Source organism: Hippocampus guttulatus, chromosome 15 (assembly GCF_054856545.1).
Source record: "Hippocampus guttulatus isolate MCC_2025c chromosome 15, RoL_Hgut_1.0, whole genome shotgun sequence".
In the NCBI taxonomy this organism is placed as follows: Eukaryota; Metazoa; Chordata; class Actinopteri; order Syngnathiformes; family Syngnathidae; genus Hippocampus; species Hippocampus guttulatus.
The window spans coordinates 14,355,925-14,380,644 of record NC_141275.1 but is presented as its reverse complement, the minus strand read 5'-3'; the positions used below and the strand labels follow the sequence as shown (position 1 = coordinate 14,380,644).

At 43.0% G+C, this 24,720-nt stretch overlaps 2 protein-coding genes across 5 annotated transcripts; both read left to right on the top strand.

Annotated features, from left to right (window-relative positions):
* Nucleotides 1-4,661: 4,661 nt before the first annotated feature.
* On the top strand, nt 4,662-11,532 carry LOC147194066 (transcriptional coactivator YAP1-like). 4 transcript variants are annotated; one of them, XM_086131759.1, is made up of 9 exons: nt 4,662-4,875; nt 5,139-5,413; nt 6,275-6,486; nt 7,441-7,604; nt 8,634-8,735; nt 8,924-9,003; nt 9,511-9,629; nt 9,710-9,813; nt 10,004-11,532. In XM_086131759.1, exons 2-9 carry the CDS (start codon nt 5,201-5,203, stop codon nt 10,171-10,173), a joined length of 1,164 nt encoding a protein of 387 aa, XP_085987885.1. In that variant the 5' UTR covers nt 4,662-4,875; nt 5,139-5,200; the 3' UTR covers nt 10,174-11,532. The 4 variants fall into 4 exon arrangements, with proteins under 4 accessions (XP_085987885.1, XP_085987884.1, XP_085987887.1 ...); XM_086131758.1 differs by having other exon boundaries at nt 9,989-11,532; XM_086131761.1 differs by lacking the exon at nt 8,634-8,735.
* A 1,859-nt stretch (nt 11,533-13,391) lies between these two features.
* birc2 (baculoviral IAP repeat containing 2) lies at nt 13,392-24,605 on the top strand. The gene is made up of 12 exons (XM_086130809.1): nt 13,392-13,525; nt 14,069-14,304; nt 14,382-14,662; nt 14,791-15,096; nt 15,243-15,513; nt 15,718-15,817; nt 15,895-15,973; nt 16,057-16,105; nt 16,236-16,478; nt 16,557-16,655; nt 24,029-24,184; nt 24,264-24,605. Exons 2-12 carry the CDS (start codon nt 14,211-14,213, stop codon nt 24,497-24,499), a joined length of 1,914 nt encoding a protein of 637 aa, XP_085986935.1. The 5' UTR covers nt 13,392-13,525; nt 14,069-14,210; the 3' UTR covers nt 24,500-24,605.
* Nucleotides 24,606-24,720: the final 115 nt, after the last annotated feature.

Genomic DNA, 24,720 nt, shown 5'->3' with positions numbered 1-24,720 from the left:
CTTGATGCAATGTGAGCTATACGTGGCGTATAGACGTTATGTATCACTGTTACGTAACAGCATGTCATGTATCTGACAGCAAGCTAATCAATTGCAGCCTCATTTAACAATAGTAAATGGACCTGGTCTAAGATTTCTTAAGGTAACTTCACTTGTTCCATCAGGGGTTACGATTCGGGTCTCACATCATTTTTCTGGCACAGTTTTTACGCCGGATGGCCTTCCAGACGCAATCCCCCGATTTATTTTCAGGTGACGTAACATGATGTAACCTAACTTAATCTATGGTAACTTAATGAAATGTATTTTTAAGGTAAGGTCATTTAACGTGACGTGTTTTCATGTAGCATAACGTCATGTAACAAATCAATCTTATGAACATGCCACAGAATGTAATTTAACATAATGCACCACAATTTAACCGCATAATTTAATCTAATGGATGTTAATGTAAAGTAAGGTCCTTGCAACAAAATTGTAACAGACTTTTTTCTTTATCATTCTTATCTACACTATCAATATTGTACTGCTGTGCACACATTGTGTTCCATTCTACTCCATCTGTTGTATACTGCATGTCTGCTATTCTCCTTCAACAGTCACATTGATGAAAACGTGTCGATTGGCAAAAAATAGCCCCCCAAATGTGCTTTTTATGTTCATACGTTGTACAGTTATTTTAAACTGCACTCCACTCTGTGTGTGTGTGTGTGTGTGCTCTCGCGCAGGCTTGACTGATGGCTGATGAACAGCAGATGAGATTCCTCGGGGTCCAAATTCCCAGCAGACTTTGCTTCCTGTGTCCTCCCACCCTGCACAGATCGGTCGTCTACTGTGGGAAAACGGCTTCAAACTGTGCGCGCGCGCACACACACACACACTTACTTACTTACATATACACACACATATGTAGACTTGCATACTCCGCTTTCTTCAGGTAACAGAATCTTTCCCACCTAATGTGTTTTACTGGAGCGCCTCGATGAGGACATACCACCTCATGACATCAGCACGAGAACATCTGATAAGGCCTCTGATGTGCAGATTGTGCCCCCCCCCCCCACCCCCCCAGATGCCTTTTAAGGGCCCGATTGGTAAAGATTACACACTTCCGACTTTTTATGGCGTGAAGCTGAATGTGAGTAGTGGGGGCGCGGGTGGCAAGCGGGGTCGAAGCGTCAGCGGCGTGAGTTGTTCAATGCGTGAGCCGAACACATGCCCCTTGTCAATGTAAACACTGTAAAAGTCTCGTGTGTATATCTTGTTAATGGGCAGGCAAACACCTGGAGAGTCGGGTACAACTTGTCACCATGCGCCAAGCGCTTTTAAGGTCTTGAGGGTGTCATCACTCAGCTGGCAATCAAAGCGCAGCGAATGCACAGGAATTGGGGACCGTACCAATGAAGCAGAAAAGAACGTAACGTCACTAAATGTAACATCGCTTATGTTACACCACGATGTAATTTAGCGTACTTATTTTAACGTACCCATTTCCACTGAACGGAACCTAACTTCTTCCTTTCATAACTTTGCTGCTGTGAATTGGGAATTTCTCCATTGCGAGACTAATAAAGGTTTTCTTATCTTATAAATACCATATCATAAACTGCATACCGTAAGTAGCGTGTCGTAGAAGATGGCAAATTGTAACACGACTAAATGTAACGTCACGTCATGTCTTGACCCAACGTAACAACGTCATGTAACTTAACGATTGCAGCAATTTAATGTCGCGTAAGGTCATGTGTTGCCATAACGTAATGGTTATGTAACTCAAAGTCAGTAACGTGATGTCACGCAATTTGTAACAATTGTGTGAAAATAAATGTTCTTTTGGGCGAGATTAGATAAACCTGTCAGGGCTTCTGACTCAAAGCCATACGTCAATCATACGCTCGTTTCTAGACCATGCACACTGTAGTACACAATATGAACCTCAGTGTGTTGCTGCAAGGTATACAGCGCCATCTGCTGGAAAAACTTCGCCCTATTCAAGCACAAAATTGTGTAATGTTTTGTGTACAAATGTAGAAGAATCATGACTAAGGTAATGTTTTTTTTAAGTTAGTTATTTAAGTCTTGTGTGTCCAAAACCATCTCTCTCTCTCTCTCTCTCTTAGTAATTGGTCAGCGTCCTCCTGATCTTCACGGGCCACTCCGTGGTGTCTCCAGGTGTCCTACAGGATGCGTGTTCGGGACCCCTGGTTTTACCATGAGAGGAACAAGGAAAGAACGAGACTAGATGATATGGAGCAAGGAAAGAAAGGAAGGGAGTGAGAAAGGGAAGATGGATGGATGTAGCTTCAAATGTAGTGTTGGATACTAGCATGGTCGAAAGCAAGGAAGGATGGAACATAGAAATGATGGAAGGAAATTGGCCGAGACTCTTTCCTGTCTTCTGGCCAAGAACATGAATTAATATGAAACCCATTCAATTTTTAAAAAAAACACTTTATTTGTCCCCCCTAAATGCAGTTAAACGCACACAAAGCAAACAGCATAAAATCTTCATCTATGCTGTGAATGTCACATTCTTCCGTGGTCATGTGTTGCTAGGCAGAAATTATGAGCCTGCGAGGGTACTTAGAGCAAAGGAAAGCAGATGTGTTAAAAGCAGGTGGAGAACAGTCGTTGATCACGTTTGTTCCGCTTGGATTATTCCCAACTCTTTTTCCACTTTTATTTCCCAGCAAAGCTGCTCCTCTTTCCCCTGTCACATCAAGTTTTTTTTCTCCGAGCACCTCAACCCCCTCCCTCTTTTTTTTTGTCTCCCCCGCTCATAAATTCCCATGATGCCATTCCCTGAAAAGAGCCATGCTGTGACTGAGCAGCTTGCTCAGGGTCAGGGTTATGGTGTCTTAGTCAAGGGTTTGGATCAGGGTTAGGTTGGGATCAGGATGTTAGACCTTTGAAGTTTTGGGTCATCGTTAGGGTTTGGGTGTTAGGGGTTAAGGGTTAGGACTTGATTTTATTCTGGATTATGGTGAAGCATTTTATAAATATATGTGCCCGGTCTGACCCGAAATCAGAGGTGGAGATACTAAAGGAGCCACAAGGGTTAGCATTGAGGTGTTTTAGGTTTGTGGTTAGGGTTTTGGATTATGATGAGCTCAGGAGTTTGTGCTATGGTTAGCATTTTGTGTTAGCACAGTTTGTGTTAGGGTTAGCATTTTTGAGTTAGTTGTAGTGTATCAAGGTTGATGACATTCCCTAGAAAGGCTCTTCCACTCTGAATAAGACGCACAGACAATTTGTGCTCATGTGCATATTCGCCAGGAGCGAGACATGATTCCCGCTCATGGAAACCAGATGTGAAAGGGAAACATGGTGGTTTGATTTGAACACAAAACCACCCCCCCCTTTCCTCTTCCTCTCTCTCTCTCTCTCACTCACTCATCGCGACATCCACGCGTCACATTTCCTCATTGGGATGGAAAAGACGCCTCCTGTAGGGTCCGGCTAAAACCTCCCGTTAACTGGGCCATTAAAACGGGAAGCAGGAGAACATTCCGGAGTCCAGATGGAGACGCTCACCTCCTTGGAAAAGAAAACAACTGAGTGAAAGATGGCGAATGCTGTGGAATGCGGAGTGCAAGTCAACAGGGGCCACACAGTTTAGGGGGCCCCACAAACAGGGGGGTTGCACAATCACGTGTGTCCTCTGTTGTATGCTAAGCGTGGTGGATGAACCCCAGCTGTTAGCTTAGCATTACTCCAAGGACTGAATGCAGTGGCAAATACCTAGCTCTAACTCCAAATCCACTTTTTTTTGTCTGTTTAAGGCCAGAGAATGATTCATTGTCAAGGCGTTTGTTGGCCAATTTGTGGCGTTTGTCAGCTAGCTTAATAATAGCTCCAGTCTTTATTGTTAATCAGTACACAGTTTGACGAGCTAGTTTGTGAAGCTAACAGACGCGAGCAAATTAATTATATGGAGACAGCTCCACATATATATATATTTTTTTTGGGGGGGGGGCTGTTTTCGAAAATGACGAGTCATTTTAAATGTGTCTAAGCCAGTTTATAGAATGTATGTGAGCTAGTTTTCCGTCTTTCACGTTAATTATACTGTATTACTCTAATTCAGCTAATTGGTCTTGCTATCTGGCTAAGCTATATGTCTTTTTGGGGGGGGGTTGAAATATTTTCTTACAAACGTTCATCCATTTTCTGAACCATTTATCCACATATGTTAAACCATTTTTAATTCAATATAAAGGCACTCTGAGAAGAATGCGTCGCATTGTATTAATATTGTGTGCGAGTGTTTTTTTAAACTGCAGTGCGCGTGTTTTCCACCAGAGGGTGCAAGCCGTCTGTCTGCTTCACCCAAACGGAGCGGATGTTTCCTTTCAGAGTGATTTTTCCTCAAATAAATTATTGGAGGTAACACATTTTGGTTTGACTTTAATTTAGTGAAATCTTTAAATCACATAAGGGGGACGTGTTTTGTCCATTTTGAGCTATTTCTTGTCATTTCTTGTTGCTTTTCAGACATCGATCTGCTCAAAAACTCCTCATAACACAGAATCCGTTTTGTGTCATCCGTGCGACTGTGACGAAATCGGCGTTTTGATTTGTTTTTGAGTCCGAATGGCTGCACAAGTTTGGTGCAGCGGCGGCTTTAAAGGCTACAACCCCGCCCATGCGCACTATCACAGGAACGTGTATGTGCACGCGCACAGAAGCGCACGAAAAGTTTGGACGAGTCGTCGTGATTTGTTCCACGCACTTTGTTCCACTTCACGCTGCGTGGATTTCTTCCTAGAGGAGAGGTGGCAGACTGTTTTTGTTCTTGGTCCCCCCCCCCTTTCCCCGAACCCTGAGCGTGGATCCCAACGAAGAGAGTGCGGGAGACGGACTGTCTGCGTGAAGGTATGTGGGAGGCATGTAGTGTGCACTTTTTCCTATTTTTTCCACACACCCACGCACTTTCTCGCGTGTTGATTCCGTGTTTCTAAAGAAGTTCTGAATAACCTCTGATTAAATTCAGCTGGGGCGTGGGGAGATCAGACCAAAGTGGGGGAGTAGTGTAAACAATCCAGTCACCACGTCACGCATTGTCTCGCAACTTTTGCCTCATCCCATGCCCCCGCGACGTCCACGCGTATTCTTAATTTTGAGGTGTTGTTTTGCAGCTTTTTGTTGTTGTCAATCGTGTGACCAGCGCACACACTCGCCCACAAAAAAAGCCACCCACATGGACGCGCACCGTGGCGGCGGCAGCGCGCCCCCGGCCGGCCAGCAAGTGGTGCACGTCCGCGGCGACTCCCAGAGCGAGCTGGAGGCCCTCTTCAGCGCCGTCATTAACCCGGCCAAAGCCCCCCAGCAGCCGGCCTCGCTGCCCATGAGGATGCGGAAGTTGCCCGACTCCTTCTTCAAGCCTCCGGACCCCCGCTCGCACTCCAGACAGGTATTGAATGAACCTTTCGTGTGACCCGGATGATAGTAAACATTGCTATTCAAGTGTATAAATAAGTGGTCAAAAACTATAGACCCTTTCACATTGCCTGTAAAAAAGACAACCTGAGCCCTATTTTGATCGCTTTTCATATCCAACTCTCCAACGTGAATCCTTAACCCCGTCTTGTACGCCTAAATTGAAACTCATTGTTCTTGAAGCCCTAATTTGAAAACATCATCCTAGTTTGAAACCCAAACTTAACCTGAAGCACTAGCCACGTTTTAAAACAGTAACGTGAAACCCTAAACTTGTCTTGAAACCTTACCACTGGTTTGAAACCTGAAGATGAATACCGAATCCTGTCTTGAATCCTAAATTTGAAACCCTGACCTTGTTTTGAAATCCATATTTGAAAACCCCACTCTGGTTTGGAACTCCAACTCATATTTGAAATCTGAACCTGAAATGCTAAACCTGTTTTGAGACTTTAATCTGAAGCCCAAATCTTGGAGGGAAATCCCAACAGTGTCTTGAAACCTTAATCCCATTTTGAATGCCAAAATTGAAACCATAACCATGCCATTGAAAGCCCCCTTGTAGTTTGAAACCCTAACCCAGGCTTAAAACATGAACTTGAAACCCCAATTATGTGTTGAATTCCAAATTTGAAACCCCACTCTAATCGTGAAGCCATAATTTAAATCCATACCCCATCTTGAAACCCTAATTTTTATTTGAAACCACAACACTAGTTTAAAGGACTTAACGCTCCCCTGAGACTCAAATTGAAAAGCATAACGCTGTCACATGTTCCGCTTCCTTTCATAGAAGCATCTGATGTATTGCGTGAGTGTTTTTCTTCCACGTCAGGCCAGTTCGGACGGCAGCGCGTGTGCGTCCCTCACGCCTCACCACATCCGTGCTCATTCCTCGCCCGCCTCGCTACCCGTCAACATGCCCGACGCGGCGGCCGTGGCCGCAGCGGTGGCAGCGGCCGCCCCACCCGTCATACCGGACGACGTGCCGTTGCCGCACGGCTGGGAGATGGCCAAGACGCCCACTGGACAACGATACTTCCTCAAGTAAGAGCGGTTGCGTGACCTTGCAGTCCCTGAAGCCCTAAACCTGGTTTGAAACCCTAATCCAGTTTTAGTGGCAAATTTAATTTCAAACCCTGTCTTGAAGCGCCACTTTGAAACCGTAATCCTGTCGTTGAAACTATCTCGAAAACCCCCACATTGAAACCTCAACTGTGGTTTAAGACCCTAATTTGAAACCCCAACACGGTCTCGACACTCGACTTGGAAAACCCTAATCCTGCCTTGAAACCTGATTTTAAGCCAGAATGCTGTTTTTGAGCATTGGCACATTATCAGTCCGTCTTGAAACCTTAAACTGAAGCACTAAACGTTTTTGAAAGCTAACCTTGCCTTGAAACCCTAATTTGAAGCCCTAACCGAGGCTTGAAACTCTAATCCAGTGTTCAAACTTCATTTGAAACCACACCGCCGGTTTGAAACCTTACATTGTAGCACCATCTTTTTTTGAAACATCTCTTGAAACCCTAACCTCGTTTCGAAACCCTAACATTGAAGGCCGAACCCTGTCTCGAAACCTTAGTCCTGTGTTTTGAAACCTCTACCCTGTCTTGAAACCCAAACACGAATGCACGACTGTGGTTTGAAACCACACTCCTGTCTTGAAACCCGCATTTAAAACACCCACCTTAATTAAAACCCTAATCCTTGCCTGAAAACCCCAGTTTTGAAAATCGAACCCTCTCTTTCTGAGCCCCCGAACCAATGCTTGAAAACCCTACCACCGTCCCAAAACGAGACTATCATGTGTCACAAAGTAGCACTCCGTTGTTCGTGGAAATTACAAAATGGCAAATTGCTGTGACTTGTGAGTCTCTCGCATGCGCTCACGTGCGTGCACGCTGCACCTGTTGTCATACTGGTCAATCCAGTCTCGTTTCTTCAAGTCATTGTTCTAACCTGGCGGGTGCGTGCGTGCGCGCGCGTGTGTGCGTGCAGCCACCTGGACAAGACCACCACCTGGCACGACCCCCGGCTGACGCAGCTCCAGTCAGCCGCCCCCCCGCCGCCGCCGCCGCAGCCCAGCCCGTCCCCCGTCCACGCCCACTCCCTGAGCAACCCGGCCACGGCCACCACGCCGCCCAACTGCAATCCAGACGCAGGTATCATTCGCGAATCCTCGCAAGAAACAAAGTCACAAGAACATGAAATTGGTGGAGCGACTCCCCGTTCTTTTTCAGTCCGTGGGCTTTTACCGTTCAGTTTCGAGTTTCTCGATGGTACGGCTCAGCTGGCGCGTATGATGCAATAGGAGTTTCTTGTCATTCGGCAATCATGAATGAACTTGTCGGCACTTCATTATGTGGCGTTTCCTTCAACGCTATAAATCGAATGTCGCACAATGAGGTTTACCTCCACAGGAGTTCAAGCCACAAATGCATCTTAGAAGTTGGCAAACAAGGAGACGTTCGGGTTGCGATGGGTCTAACTTTCGAAGCAGCGCGCGTCGCACTGCACTTCGTGTACTTCAACGTCTGCGGACTATCATATAGCAGCTGTATTTGATTTGGGCATGGTTTTCGAAAAAAAAAATCCAATATTATTTTTACTACACAATACTTACCTTACTTTTTCTTTCTCTTTTTTTTTTTTAATCTAGCACACAAAAAAATAAAGTGGAAAAACCTAAAACTCATACTAAAACCAATAAAACCTAAAACAAAGCATCTTTGAAAAATCAATCAAATCAAAATGAACAAACCTGCTTTGAAAATGAAGTACAGCAAACTAAAAAAAAAAAAAAAAAAGACAACTCAAAATAAAAATTAACTATATACTGAAAATGTCAAAACCATTGGCAGCTTTAATCACTTTAGTCACTGGACTGTACTTAAGCACTGTAAACTCAGTAAGCACGGAATGGCATTGTGATGCTGTTTTTGGGTGGGGATTAAATTGTTCACTATTTTTGCCAAACTGTGATTGTGAACTAAGTTAAATTCACTGCCGTCACTCGGCGCTCATATCTCAAGGCCATCACTGTATCCGACGAATACTTTGCAGTTTCGTGCGCTGTTTCTTTGTCCGCAATCCTTTGCTCAGATGGCATCCCAAAAAAAATTTTAAAAAGAAAGAAAGAGGCTCATCTTGTGCGTCTTCTCCTGCTCATGTGTGCTCTCGCTGCTGTTCAGGTGGGCTGCCTGAAGGCTGGGAGCGGGCCGCCACTGCCGAAGGGGACGTGTACTACATCGATCACATAAATAAGAGCACCACGTGGCTCCACCCGCGTCTAGGTAGCGCCGCCACAGTCCAGTTTTGTTTTTTTGGGGTGGGGGTGGGGATCTGCAGAGGTGCTTGTTTGTCCACGAGCTTCACCGCAACCGGAAAGGTCACGAGAAAAACAAACAAACGGTTGATTTAAGGAAATGAATGAAACTTATTATTTTAACTCTTAAATTATACATTTTTTTTGGTGTTACAGGCTTGCTGAGCTTGGTCACGCAGCAGCGGAAGGAGAAAGAAAGACTGCGCTGCAAGCAACAAATGCAGATGAACACACAGGTTATTACAAATGTTGCCGATAACTTTATTATTTTTTTTCATTTTAATTCCCAAGGGGCAATTACGGAGTGCGGCGTGGTTATCAACTCACGTTTACAACATAAATACATCATAAGGGCATGAGTAAGAACAAAGGGCGTGGTGTAAATCTTTCCATTGATGTCGAGGACGTATTTACATAATTGCACCGGTATGCTTTCATTACATGCAAGTTTACTTACTGTAGTAAATGGAACCATTTAGTGTCACACGAGCGTCCTCTGCTGGTGAGTGATAGAAACTCTGCCAAATCACAGTTCAGTAACTAGAAGAATAATTTGTAGCCAACATGTGACATGCATGCGCCTTTGAGAGACGGGGGCATGTTGTGTGTGTGTGTGTATGTCTCGTGAGCTGTGGTTGACAGCAGCCTCTTTGTATATTAAAAAAAAAAAAAAGTAACATTTTGATTTGTAAGACGTCTATTTATTGTATTTGAATGAATCTGTCCACATGCGTGCGTTGCAGGACACAACCGGAGGAGGAAGAAACCCGATGTCAGTGGCTATGGATCATGACAGGAACACGCTTGCTCCATCTGTGGATGTCAGGATCCGAGCACCCGCCCACGAGCCCACACTGAACGGGTGAGCGTCGCCACCTCCCTCATCTTTCCCGTCGTTATTGTCACGTGACGTTACTTATTAACTTATTTGGCTCCCCGCAGCGGCGCTCACTCGCGCAACGAGAGCACCGACAGCGGCCTGAGCGTCAGCAGCCTGCCGCGCTCGTCCGACCTGGCGCTCGCCTCTGCGGATCACATGGACACTGGTAACGCCTCTTCCAAAATGCTGACATGTAGCATAAGACCGTTGCTATGCTAACAATATTCCGGCAATTTGAGAAGAAAAAGCGCCGAGACGGGTTGATAAGCATGAAAGATCGTGCTAAAACCACTTAGCTAAAATGCTAACATCACTTGGTCATTTAAAAAAAAAAAAAAAAGAACCTTCCGTCGTAGGTGAGTGCGGCGAGTCGTCGACTTTACAAGACTCGATGCCTGCCATGAGCGAGAGTGAGGAGCTGATGCCCTGCATCCCGGAGGGTCTGAGTTCAGACCTCCTGATGGACATGGAGACGGTTCTGTCTGGCTCACACATGGACAGGGACAGCCTGCTCACCTGGCTATAAAGACGCCATTTTGTGTCTTCTTCCAAGAACACTTTGTGTAGATTGTTGACACTAACACGAGAAAGACTTCAATTTGCCCACACGCGACGAACGCCCAGCGCTACCCTCCCTGGTGCCCTTGAAATAATCTCACCTCAGGTGGTCAGATGCTGGAATTCATTCTCTTGGGGAGGTTTTCGGAAGAATCCACAGGGTCGGGACGCTCATCGGTAGGCCTTCTGAACCGTGCTGAAGCAACACTTGGGGCACGTTGGGGTTCCAATGTACAAGTCGTGGGATGTCTCCTCTGACAAATAACGGTCACCGTGCAGAATAGAAATGAACAGAATGACTGTAAATAATCCACAAAAGAAAAAGGGCCACGGAACGCAGGAGCCCCAAATGTACGTGTCATTTGTATAGTCTGGCTCCTTTCACCAGTTAATTATGATACCTGCCACAGTACACAACATAAATAAACAGAACACTTACAATAATCCACAAAAGTTAAAAAAAAAATTTAATCCATGACATGCACAGGCACAATGTGCACAGCGCCTTTCTAATTGATCTGATTGCACCGCTCGTCGGTTATCCATAGATGCCACCTCACATAACAGAAATGAACAGAACGCCTAGAAAGAAAGTTTAAAAAAAATCCACTTGCGTGTGTGCTAGCTATTTGTTTTATACTTCTTGCGGTGGCTCCTCACACCACCTTGCACAAATTGAACGGAGTGCCTAATATGTTGCACAATCTCCAAAATGAAGGGAAGGTGTTTAATCTTGTGAAGTAATCGTATGCATTTGACGGAAATGTGTTGTTGTGGTTTCTCATACTGAGGGCCATTCCTAATCTTTCCTTCGCCCTCTTGAGCCATGCCAGAAGCTCCAAATATTAGGAATGGCCGAGGAAATGAATGCACTGAGTGGAGTACTGCCAGCTGTTCCGAATATTCTGGTTTAGCCTTCTCGTGTGGTGTTGTTGTCGGAGGCGGCCATTTTAAAGCTGTTGTTACTCCTGAAGGTGCACTACAATCCTTTACCTTGGCAATAAACAGCAAATGAAGACTTTTTATTTTATTTGAATGTTAAAGGCTGCTTAATGGAGCAACATCCTAATTGTAGAAGTTGCGGTGTGCTTTTAATAAGATTCTATGCGTATCATTCATACCCCTTCAGTGCAACGTTAGCTTATTTGTTTTAGGATGATGCATGACACTCCCCTTATGGTATACGAATATATATAACAATGAGCTTTATTATCTATTTACAGAGTTGTGTACCTTTTTATGCATGCGGTTCATCTATCCATTTTATTCTCACTAATTGTTTGAACTCCATAATAAACGTTAAATAAATGCAAACCATGGAAGTAGATTGTGTATGTGTGTGCCATTTTTAATACGACTACTATTTACATAACTAGCTGTCACAGAAATGTAAAGACAAACTAAAGTGAGAGTACAGTACTCATCATTTTAAGATACAACATTTTTTAAGACACCACGAACCCTTAAAGGTTCGTGGTGTCTTAAAAAATGTTGTATATATGTTTATAATCTGTTTCCAAATCAAAAGAATTTTAAAGAATTTAAATTGTATTTGCCACATATTTTGCGTCCATTCAGTGGAGGTTGTGTTGCTCCTTCTGATGGGCGTGTGCCTTGGCCGTCTGGGGGCAGTTTATGGTGTTTTGCATTGTTTGCATTAAGGCAAGTGGACTTTTTTTTTTTTTTTTTTTTAAAGCAAAGCGTTGTGGGTTTTAAATGCACGACATGTCATTCTCTTTGTTTCGTGTTCAAGTTTGACAGTAAATTTCAACTTGGAGTGGCAGTAAACAGCTTGAAGCCTCTTTTAGAGCAAGTGTTCAGCGTGTGTCCAACTCTCAATTGTGAAATGAGCTGACTTACTAATCATGAAGTTCTGAGCGCAATTATGGACTACCCCCAGTATAGAAAACGTGTAACTGGATCTTGCTTAATAATAACAGCGGAGAAAATAGTCTTAATGACACACAGCATTCACATGACTTTGTTTATTGACACGTCATGACTAGTCGTCGTTGGTTTACATGAAGAACTAAATCAGCCACGCTCCAAGTGACACATTTATGTAATCATATGTATTTACAGATATGACTAACAGGCTAACAGCTATATCCTACGACACACTTATGCAGATAACCCACACATTTCGTGTGTTTTCATGTCAATAATACAATTTTAGAATCTGAGCGTGACTTTAATCGGCGCTCGTCGTGTAGCGTGGTGTTTGAAGTACAGTATTTGGAATACAATCTGACCGATGGGTTCGTTTCGCTTGAACCCGGAAGTGGGTCAGCTGGTTACTGGTAGCAGTTAGCGGCTAACTGTCCGAGACGGGAGTTTCCTGCACCCTCCTGACTCATACAATTGCCCCGCGGTGAGTGTGCCGATCTAACGTGGGAGGGGTTTTTTTTTTTGCTCGAAATTTTCATCTTTTTTTCTGTTTCGTCTTTTTTACTGTCTGACGAGCATAACGAGGTTTAGGTGTTTGTTGCAATAAACCCAGTGAGCTGACGGGAGCGAGTAGCATTCACAGGCCATTTTCTCGTTCGTGAACGTGAGTGTTTGACTTTATTTAATATTGACGAATTAGCAGCCGTGCAGTTAGTCAGTGTACCTTAAAAACAGTGCCATGGATGATTTAATAATTTATTTTTACGGTTGATCTAAACGTACGTGTTGGTGCATAGAACCTATCAAAGGGGGTATCAACGACGTTATGTTGCTCGATGTTACAAAAACGAAAGTCTCACAGAGTTCCGCGTCGATTTGACACGATTCCACTCTAACTTGTGTACTGACAGGCTTTATAGTCTTAAAACGGTGTTGATATGAGATTTTGGTCGAAATCATGTCAAGCAGCTGGTTCAATGTTAACGTTTTTTTTATGTGTGGAAGACCCCCCAAAATTTAAGTTTCTAATTTAATTTAAATGTATTCATTGTTACTGGTCGAATTGCGCAACACTCACGATCACAACTAATTTCTCGAAAATTTGTGTTCACTCCTGTCTTGACGGTCTCTTGGTAGTGTAATTCCCCTCAAAGTTGTCATTTTTCCCTACGCAATCTTTCTTCGTGACAGGAATTAAGTATTGTTTTTCAAATGCTATTAATGTGACATTTGGTCAATTCGTGTGAAGCTGCTGTTTAAATACTGACTTTGTGTTGTGTGCTCCTTGTGTTCCCTCAGGTGCTGTTTAGAGCAAAAGACCAGGAGTTCCTCCCGTTACATTTATTATTCTTCTTAATTTACAACCGGGGGTCTTTCCTCTCGTCATGGAGGGCTAGACCCCGCAAAGGAGATGCCCTGAAGGAGAGGGAGAGGTTTGAGATGTTTCTCGTCTGTCTGCATATGTGATTTTTTTTTTTAATTGGGTCTGTAGACTGCAAATTTCCCCAGTGTGGGACAAATAAAGATTATCGTATCTTATCTTATCTTATCTTATCCTGCAGTGGTGCCTTGACTTTTCATTGCCTCGGCACGTTGATTCTCGTTCCTCTTTATTGCGTTAAGCATTGTGCGTTAGTGGCGAGCAACAGGAGTTTTTTAAGACATAAAGCAGCTAATGTGGGTTGACTTTGTTTAGTGTTCGAGTAAATTTCGACTAGGAGTGGAAATAAAGAGCTTGAAACCTCTTTTTTGGGGGGAGTGAAAAATTGTGTGTCAAACAGATTTTTTTGTAGTTCGCTGCAACCCTAGCTGCCGTATCAAAAGAAAAAAAATAACTTGAGGCAACGCTGTATTGTTTGAGTTCAACATGTGCGTGCCAAATATACGTAACGCTGATGTGGATCCTGGCTGATTTGGTATTTCCCCCCCCCCCCTTCCCCCCCCCCCCCCCCCCCCCCCCCCACTACTCATTGAAGATGCATAGGTGGTACGGCTTTTTTCCTTCCATTTCGTTTTTGCTGTCTGCTCTCCTTTGTGAGAGTGAGTGAAACATCTCAAACATCTCCCCCTCACGAGGGGCAACTCCACTTTCCTTGCTCATCTTCATCACCCGAAAACATGGAGACTCTCCTTCAACTCAAGAACAATCCGTTTCTGTTGAGCCTTTGTCGCAGCGGACCCCCGCCTGACCTGCAGTATGATAACTCCTCAGGTAGCCCTCATTGTGGAAGAGGAAAAACAAATGTACAACCTTGTGTTTGAGGTCCTAACGTGCGTTCCGTCCCGCAGAACTGTTCCGCATCTCCACCTTTGCCCGCTTCCCGGCATCGGGCGTCAGCGAGCGCAGCCTGGCTCGCGCCGGCTGGTTCTACACGGGCGTCGGCGACCGCGTGCAGTGCTTCCGCTGCAACGTGACGGCAGAAGGCTGGCTGGCGGGCGACTGTCCCGCCGAGAAGCACCGTCAGCTGTCGCCTTCCTGCTCCTTCGTGCAGAGCCTGCCGTCCGCCCCCAACCTGCTCTCCTCTTCGCACTCGGCCTTCTCGCCGCTCCGTGTCGCCACCGGCGTACCGGTTGGTTGCCCGCCGAATGCCAGACAACTTGTTTTATTTTTCAAATGTTGTTCAATTTGTCGTTCCGGAATTTAAAACATGTAATGTAATGTGTTTTTTTTTTTTTTTTTTTCCCTCACCCCTCCTAGCTCCCCGCTCCAGGCCAGGCCACCTCGAACCCAGCGGGAGGTGCGGGCGAGGAGCCGGCGGGCTACCTGAACATGGGGTTCTCAGGTCCGCCGCCGCCCTCCAGCCCGCTGAGCTCTCGCGGCGTGGAGGACATGTCGCACCAGCGGCCTGCCTGTCACAACCCGGCCATGCGGCGCGAGCAGGACCGCCTGGATTCGTTCCACGCATGGACGCTATCCATCATCACGCCCGCCGAGTTGGCCAAAGCAGGCTTCTACTTCCTGGGGCTGGGTGACCACGTGGCCTGCTTCAGCTGCGGTGGGCAGGTCTGGGAGATTTCAAATAGAAGTTGCAATCCTTCATTCTTGTAAAAAATAGACGTACATTTCGTGAATGCATATTTCCTGAAAAAAAAAAAAAAATCCAAATCCAAGTTGATTGTGAGAAAGTGTCACCCGCGTGTCGCCGACAGCTCAGCAACTGGGAGCCGGGCGACCGCGCATGTTCAGAGCACCAGCGCCACTACCCCAACTGCCGCCTAGTGCGGGGCGACCGCACCGACAACGTGTCGCTGACGGGGGCGCCGCCCTCCTCCTCCTCGTCATCGTCGTCTGCCGCTCTCAACAACGTGTCCAACCCGTCCATGCGGCAGAATGACGAGCGGCTGCTCACCTTTGTCAACTGGCCCACGCGCATCCCTGTCAGGCCCGAGCAGCTGGCCAAGGCGGGATTCTACTACGTCGGTGAGCAAGCAAACAACAGTTTTTTTTTGTTTGTTTTTTTTTCTCAAAAAGTCTTGCCTTTTTTTTTTTTTTTTGGCGGAAGAAAAGATACATTTTTCTTGTCAAATATGTTTTCTTTCTGTCCAAGAACAAGACCATTAAAATAGACGTGCTTTCTTTAAAAAAACATTTAAAAAACGCAATTTATTTTTTTTTTGTGCTGAGGTCGTAACGACGACGTGAAGTGCTTCTGCTGCGACGGAGGTTTGCGCTGCTGGGAGTCGGGAGACGATCCCTGGGTGGAACATGCGAAATGGTTTCCACGGTAACGGAAATCAATCAAGAGGCTTGGCAATTTGTGCTGACAAACGTGATGGTAATACTTGTGTGGTTGTGGTTCAGGTGTGAATATTTGCTGCAGGAGAAAGGTCAAGAGTTTGTGCACCAAATTCAGGCGCGCTTCCCTCGACTCTTTGAGCAGGTTTGACAGCGTAGAAAAAAAGTTACTTGGTTTCAATTTTAGAAGAAAATAACATTCACGCTCTGCGTTTTGTTTCCCAAAAGCTTTTGACAAATGGAGACAGCAGCTCCAGGGAGTTTGTGGATCCACCAGGTGACTTTGAACTGTTTTTGAAAATAGTTTTTAATTCTGAAAAAGTATATTTGCTGTTGACATGCATGGTTTAAATATAAACACATTGAACCAAATACGTTTTGCTTTTTATGGTCTATGCGTTCCCCAGTGGTGCACCTGGGCCCGGGCGATGAGCGCTGCGAGGACGCGGTGATGATGAACACGCCCGTCATCAAGTCGGCCCTGGAGATGGGTTTCGAGCGCGGCCTGGTCAAGCAGACGGTGCAGAGCAAGATCCTCAGCAGTGGCGAGAACTACCGCACCGTCCAGGAACTGGTCTCGGACCTGCTCAGCGCAGAGGACCAGAAGAGGGAGGAGGAGCGCGAGATGATGGCCGAGGCCATGGCATCGGGTACGCCGCTCCCGGAAGGCCGTTTTTCGTCCTATCCATTGAAAGTAGCATCAACGGACCTTTGTGCTGTTCTTCCAGACGGTTTCACGTTTGTCAAGCGACACCAGGCGGCTCTAGTGCAGCGGCTCAAGAGTGTGGAGCCCGTCTTGGAACATCTCAGAGAGCAAAATGTGCTGAGTACGGAAACACTCACCTTTAAGACTTTGCTCTAAATTTTTTTTTTTTTTTTCGAAAACCGAGTCTGGATTCACTCCCCCTCTTCAAAGGTATAAGACGATAGTCCAGTGGTTCTCAACCGGGGTTCGATCGAACGACCATGTATAGTAAGGCGTTTTTTGCCTAAAAGAACGACCATGTATAGTCAGGCGTTTTTAGCCCGAGAAAAACGACCATGCATAGTAAGGTGTTTTTTGACGAAAAAAAAGGCCATGTATAGTGTGGTGTTTTTTGACGAAAAAAAACAACCATGTATAGTAAGACGTTTTTTGATGAAAAAAACGACCATGTAAGACGTTTTTAGCCCGAAAAAACGACCATGTAAAGTAAGGTGTTTTTCGCCCGAAAAAACGACCATGTATAGGAAGGCATTTTTAGCTCGAAAAAAACGACCATCAATAGTAAGGCGTTTTTCGCCCCAAAAAAAACGACATAGTACATACAGTGAGGCGTTTTTAGCCCGAAAAAACGACCGCGTATAGTAAGGCGTTTTTCGCCCGGAAAAACGACATAGTATAGTAAGGCGTTTTTAGCCCGAAAAAAACGACATAGTATAGTAAGGCTATAGTAAGTTAGCCCGAAAAAAACGACATTGTATATAGTAAGACGTTTTTCCACGAAAAAAACGACCATGTATAGTAAGGCGTTTTTAGCCTGAAAAAAACGACCATGTATAGTAAGGCGTTTTTAGCCCGAAAAAAAACGACATAGTATCGTAAGGCGTTTTTAGGCCGAAAAAAACGACATAGTATAGTAAGACGTATTTAGCTTAAAAAAAACGACATAGTATAGTAAGGCGTTTTTAGGCCGACAAAAACGACATAGTATAGTAAGGCGTTTTTCCACGAAAAAAACGACCATGTATAGTAAGGCGTTTTTAGCCTGAAAAAAACGACCATGTATAGTAAGGCGTTATAGGCCGAAAAAAACGACATAGTATAGTAAGGCGTTTTTAGGCCGAAAAAAACGACATAGTATAGTGAGGCGTTTTTAGGCCGAAAAAAACGACATAGATAGTAAGGCGTTTTTAGCTTTTAAAAAACGACATAGTATAGTAAGGCGTTTTTAGCCCAAAAAAACGACATCGTATAGTAAGGCGTTTTTAAGCCGAAAAAAACGACATAGTATAGTAAGGCGTTTTTAAGCCGAAAAAAACGACATAGTATAGTAAGGCTATAGTAAGTTAGCCCGAAAAAAACGACATTGTATATAGTAAGACGTTTTTCCACGAAAAAAACGACCATGTATAGTAAGGCGTTTTTAGCCTGAAAAAAACGACCATGTATAGTAAGGCGTTTTTAGCCCGAAAAAAAACGACATAGTATCGTAAGGCGTTTTTAGGCCGAAAAAAACGACATAGTATAGTAAGACGTATTTAGCTTAAAAAAAACGACATAGTATAGTAAGGCGTTTTTAGGCCGACAAAAACGACATAGTATAGTAAGGCGTTTTTCCACGAAAAAAACGACCATGTATAGTAAGGCGTTTTTAGCCTGAAAAAAACGACCATGTATAGTAAGGCGTTATAGGCCGAAAAAAACGACATAGTATAGTAAGGCGTTTTTAGGCCGAAAAAAACGACATAGTATAGTAAGGCGTTTTTAGGCCGAAAAAAACGACATAGATAGTAAGGCGTTTTTAGCTTTTAAAAAACGACATAGTATAGTAAGGCGTTTTTAGCCCAAAAAAACGACATCGTATAGTAAGGCGTTTTTAAGCCGAAAAAAACGACATAGTATAGTAAGGCGTTTTTAAGCCGAAAAAAACGACATAGAATCAGAATCAGAATCAGAATCAGAATCATCTTTATTGGCCAAGTATGTAGAACACACAAGGAATTTGTCTCCGGTATAACACGCTGCATTAGTATCATCGTAAACATAGTATAGTAAGGCTATAGTAAGTTAGCCCGAAAAAAACGACATTGTATATAGTAAGACGTTTTTCCACGAAAAAAACGACCATGTATAGTAAGGCGTTTTTAGCCTGAAAAAAACGACCATGTATAGTAAGGCGTTTTTAGCCCGAAAAAAAACGACATAGTATCGTAAGGCGTTTTTAGGCCGAAAAAAACGACATAGTATAGTAAGACGTATTTAGCTTAAAAAAAACGACATAGTATAGTAAGGCGTTTTTAGGCCGACAAAAACGACATAGTATAGTAAGGCGTTTTTCCACGAAAAAAACGACCATGTATAGTAAGGCGTTTTTAGCCTGAAAAAAACGACAATGTATAGTAAGGCGTTATAGGCCGAAAAAAACGACATAGTATAGTAAGGCGTTTTTAGGCCGAAAAAAACGACATAGTATAGTAAGGCGTTTTTAGGCCGAAAAAAACGACATAGATAGTAAGGCGTTTTTAGCTTTTAAAAAACGACATAGTATAGTAAGGCGTTTTTAGCCCAAAAAAACGACATCGTATAGTAAGGCGTTTTTAAGCCGAAAAAAACGACATAGTATAGTAAGGCGTTTTTAAGCCGAAAAAAACGACATAGTATAGTAAGGCTATAGTAAGTTAGCCCGAAAAAAACGACATTGTATATAGTAAGACGTTTTTCCACGAAAAAAACGACCATGTATAGTAAGGCGTTTTTAGCCTGAAAAAAACGACCATGTATAGTAAGGCGTTTTTAGCCCGAAAAAAAACGACATAGTATCGTAAGGCGTTTTTAGGCCGAAAAAAACGACATAGTATAGTAAGACGTATTTAGCTTAAAAAAACGACATAGTATAGTAAGGCGTTTTTAGGCCGACAAAAACGACATAGTATAGTAAGGCGTTTTTCCACGAAAAAAACGACCATGTATAGTAAGGCGTTTTTAGCCTGAAAAAAACGACCATGTATAGTAAGGCGTTATAGGCCGAAAAAAACGACATAGTATAGTAAGGCGTTTTTAGGCCGAAAAAAACGACATAGTATAGTAAGGCGTTTTTAGGCCGAAAAAAACGACATAGATAGTAAGGCGTTTTTAGCTTTTAAAAAACGACATAGTATAGTAAGGCGTTTTTAGCCCAAAAAAACGACATCGTATAGTAAGGCGTTTTTAGCTTAAAAAAAACGACATAGTATATATAGTAGGGCGTTTTTAGGCCGAAAAAAACGACATAGTATAGTAAGGCGTTTTTAGGCCGAAAAAAACGACATAGTATAGTAAGGCGTTTTAGCCCGAAAAAACGACATAGTATAGTAAGGCGTTTTAGCCCGAAAAAACGACATAGTATAGTAAGGCGTTTTAGCCCGAAAAAAACGACAGTATAGTAAGGCGTTTTTAGGCCGAAAAAACGACATAGTATAGTAAGGCGTTTTTAGGCCGAAAAAAAACGACATAGTATAGTAAGGCGTTTTTAGGCCGAAAAAAACGACATAGTATAGTAAGGCGTTTTAGCCCGAAAAAAAAACGACATAGTATAGTAAGGCGTTTTTAGGCCGAAAAAAACGACATAGTATATAGTAAAGCGTCTTTAGCCCGAAAAAAACGACATAGTATAGTAAGGCAATTTTAGCCCGAAACAAACGACATAGTATAGTAAGGCGTTTTGAGGCCAAAAAAAACGACATAGTATAGTAAGGCGTATTTAGCTTAAAAAAAAAACGACATAGTATAGTAAGGCGTTTTTAGGCCGAAAAAAAAGACATAGTATAGTAAGGCGTTTTTAGGCTGAAAAAAACGACATAGTATATAGTAAGGCGTTTAACCCAAAAAAACGACATAGTATAGTAAGGCGTTTTAGCCCGAAAAAAACGACATAGTATAGTAAGGCGTTTTTAGGCCGAAAATAACGACATAGTATGTAAGGCGTTTTTAGGCCGAAAAAAACGACATAGTATAGTAAGGCGTTTTTAGCCCGAAAAAACGACATGGTATAGTAAGGCGTTTTTAGGCCGAAAAAAACGACATAGTATATATAGTAAGGCGTTTTAGCCCAAAAAAACGACATAGTATAGTAAGGCGTTTTTAGCCCGAAAAAAACGACATAGTATAGTAAGGCGTTTTTAGGCCGAAAAAAAAGACATAGTATAGTAAGGTGTTTTAGCCCAAAAAAACGACATGGTATAGTAAGGCGTTTTTAGGCCGAAAAAAACGACATAGTATAGTAAGGCGTTTTTAGCTTTAAAAAAACGACATAGTATAGTAAGGCGTTTTTAGCCCGAAAAAACGACATAGTATAGTAAGGCGTTTTTAGCCCGAAAAAACGACATAGTATAGTAAGGCGTTTTAGGCCGAAAAAAACGACATAGTATAGTAAGGCAATTTTAGCCCGAAAAAAACGACATAGTATAGTAAGGCAATTTTAGCCCGAAAAAAACGACATAGTATAGTAAGGCAATTTTAGCCCGAAAAAAACGACAAAAAACTATAGTTTTTTTCGGCCTAAAAACGCCTTACTATACTATATAGTTTTTTTCGGCCTAAAAACGCCTTACTATACTATATCGTTTTTTTCGGGCTAAAACGCCTTACTATACTATGTCGTTTTTTCGGGCTAAAAACGCCTTACTATACTATGTCGTTTTTTTCGGGCCAAAAATGCCTTACTATACTATGTCGTTTTTTTTTAAGCTAAAAGCGCCTTTCTATACTATGTCGTTTTTTTCGGCCTAAAAACGCCTTACTATACTATGTCGTTTTTTTGGGCTAAAACGCCTTACTATATACTATGTCGTTTTTTTCGGCCTAAAAACGCCTTACTATACTATGTCGTTTTTTTCGGGCCAAAAACGCCTTACCATACTATGTCGTTTTTTTTTACCTAAAAACGCCTTACTATACTATGTCGTTTTTTTTAAGCTAAAAACGCCTTACTATACTATGTTGTTTTTTTTTCGGCCTAAAAACGCCTTACTATACTATGTCGTTTTTTTGGGCTAAAACGCCTTACTATACTATGTCGTTTTTTTGGGCTAAAACGCCTTACTATATACTATGTCGTTTTTTTCGGCCTAAAAACGCCTTACTATACTATGTCGTTTTTTTCGGGCCAAAAACGCCTTACCATACTATGTCGTTTTTTTTTACCTAAAAACGCCTTACTATACTATGTCGTTTTTTTTAAGCTAAAAACGCCTTACTATACTATGTCGTTTTTTTGGGCTAAAACGCCTTACTATACCATGTCGTTTTTTCGGGCTAAAAACGCCTTACTATACTATGTCGTTTTTTCGGGCTAAAACGCCTTACTATACTATGTCGTTTTTTCGGCCTAAAAACGCCTTACTATACTATGTCGTTTTTTTCGGGCCAAAAACGCCTTACTATACATGGTCGTTTTTTTCGTGGAAAAACGCCTTACTATACTATGTCGTTTTTGTCGGCCTAAAAACGCCTTACTATACTATGTGGTTTTTTTTAAGCTAAATACGCCTTACTATACTATGTCGTTTTTTCGGGCTAAAAATGCCTTACTATACTATTTCGTTTTTTTAAGCTAAATACGCCTTACTATACTATGTCGTTTTTTCGGGCTAAAAACGCCTTACTATATACTATGTCGTTTTTTTTTGGCCTAAAAACGCCTTACTATACTTTGTCGTTTTTTTCGGGCTAAAAACGCCTTACTATACTATTTCGTTTTTTTCGGCCTAAAAACGCCTTACTATACTATGTCGTTTTTTTCGGCCTAAAAACGCCTTACTATACTATTTCATTTTTTTTTAAGCTAAATACGCCTTACTATACTATGTCGTTTTTTCGGGCTAAAAACGCCTTACTATATACTATGTCGTTTTTTTGGCCTAAAAACGCCTTACTATAATTTGTCGTTTTTTTTGGGCTAAAACGCCTTACTTATACTATGTCGTTTTTTTGGCCTAAAAACGCCTTACTATAATTTGTCGTTTTTTTTGGGCTAAAACGCCTTACTTATACTATGTCGTTTTTTTCGGCCTAAAAACGCCTTACTATACTATGTCGTTTTTTCGGGCTAAAACGCCTTACTATACTATGTCGTTTTTTTCGGCCTAAAAACGCCTTACTATACTATGTCGTTTTTTTTAAGCTAAAAACGCCTTACTATACTATGTCGTTTTTTTCGGCCTAAAAACGCCTTACTATATACTATGTCGTTTTTTTCGGGCTAAAACGCCTTACTATACTATGTCGTTTTTTTCGGCCTAAAAACGCCTTACTATACTATTTCGTTTTTTTTAAGCTAAATACGCCTTACTATACTATGTCGTTTTTTCGGGCTAAAAACGCCTTACTATATACTATGTCGTTCTTTTTGGCCTAAAAACGCCTTACTATACTATGTCGTTTTTTTTAAGCTAAAAACGCCTTACTATATACCATGTCGTTTTTTCGGGCTAAAAACGCCTTACTATATACTATGTCGTTTTTTTTAAGCTAAATACGCCTTACTATACTATGTCGTTTTTTTCGGGCTAAATACGCCTTACTATACTATGTCGTTTTTTCGGGCTAAAAACGGCTTACTATACTGTCGTTTTTTTCGTCCTAAAAACGCCTTACTATACTATGTCGTTTTTTTCGGCCTAAAAACGCCTTACTATACTATGTCGTTTTTTTCGGCCTAAAAACGCCTTACTATACTATGTCGTTTTTTTTTTAAGCTAAATACCAGCGTATTTTTCGGCCTAAAAACTACAGCTGTGTGCGGCGAAAGAGCAGGCCAGGTGAAAAAGAATAAAAAGGCAATTCAGCCAGGATTCAGGAAGGAGATTTTCCAGTTTTCTTTATTGTCAGGAGTGACAGTTGACCAGTTTTGACAGCCCACGTGTAGCACTGCTCTCCAAGTTGTCCGGCCCCCAGTGACTTCCTCATTCATCTTTTAAAGGGAGTTCACTTGAGCTTCAGGCCAATCAGGTCCAAGCAACAATTGGCCCTTCCAGGTGGTTGAAATTACCTCACCTGAAACAATTAGTGTTCTACAAAGTGCATTAAGTGTACAACAGTTTTGGATGGAAAGAAATGTGCACCTTTCTTCCATCCAAAATCCCCAAAAAGCAGAATTTTTAATATTTGTCTTTCGACATCATGACATACGCCTTTATGTCGTTTTTTTCAGCCTAAAAACGCCTTACTACTATGTCGTTTTTTTCGGCTCAAAACGCCTTACTAATATGTCGATTTTTTGGGGCTGAAAACACCTTACATAGTTACAATTTTTCGGCAAAAAACAGCTAATGCAGGCAGGTACGGGGATGGAGAACTCCACAAAGGGAGGCTGGAATTGTACCTAGCACCTCTGCACTGGGAAGCTGGTGCACTTACCGCTTGACCATGGGGCCACCGGGCAGCTGTTTGAAGCTTCGATAGTGTCCCTTAAAATGTCTTACTTTTAAAAATTCGGCTTCACTGGTGTTTTGTGCGTAGGCGCCGAGGAGTACGGCGGGCTGCAAGCGCAGACATCACCGCAGCAGCAGACGGCTCGTCTCATCGAGCTGGTCCTCACCAAAGGCAATGCGGCCGCAGAAGTTTTCCGCAACTGGATCCAAAAGAACGACGTGCACCTTCTGCGAGAGCTCATGGGTACAAAAAGGAACATCAACAGCCGATACAAAGGCTACGTTTTTATTTCCCGCGTCACACTGCGTTGATGTGTTTTCAGCTCAGTCCAACGAAGCGGCATCCCCCAGCCAGGACCTGTCGGGTCTTCCCATGGAGGAGCAACTGAGACGTCTTCAGGAGGAGCGAACGTGCAAAGTGTGCATGGACAAGGAGGTCAACATCGTCTTCATCCCGTGCGGACACCTGGTGGTGTGCAGGGAGTGCGCGCCGTCCCTGCGCAAGTGTCCCATCTGCAGAGGACTGGTCAAAGGCACCGTGCGCACCTTCCTCTCATAAAGAGCACCGCAAAAATCACTGTTGAATGTAACACGCAGCTTTTTTCAAAAAGCCCCCTAACACACACAGTACACATATGAATGAAATAATAAAATTGCTAACTCATGCTTTGTGCTGACAGCAGCTGTGTCAAAACATTTGTCTGAAAGGGGCGGGCGAGCGTGGTATCGCTCCATTTTAGCAGTTCCTAAATGGATTCTATGTTGAATGAAAGAGAAGGC

Bases quoted from the DNA above. Each gene is read 5' to 3' on its own strand.
- LOC147194066 (XM_086131758.1), top strand. From the start codon at position 5,201: ATGGACGCGCACCGTGGCGGCGGCAGCGCGCCCCCGGCCGGCCAGCAA. The intron at 6,487-7,440 runs GTAAGAGCGGTT...GTGTGCGTGCAG, and splicing joins GGACAACGATACTTCCTCAA to CCACCTGGACAAGACCACCA. The intron at 9,004-9,510 runs GTTATTACAAAT...CGTGCGTTGCAG, and splicing joins AAATGCAGATGAACACACAG to GACACAACCGGAGGAGGAAG.
- birc2 (XM_086130809.1), top strand. From the start codon at position 14,211: ATGGAGACTCTCCTTCAACTCAAGAACAATCCGTTTCTGTTGAGCCTT. The intron at 15,818-15,894 runs GTAACGGAAATC...GTTGTGGTTCAG, and splicing joins CATGCGAAATGGTTTCCACG to GTGTGAATATTTGCTGCAGG. The intron at 15,974-16,056 runs GTTTGACAGCGT...GTTTCCCAAAAG, and splicing joins TCCCTCGACTCTTTGAGCAG to CTTTTGACAAATGGAGACAG.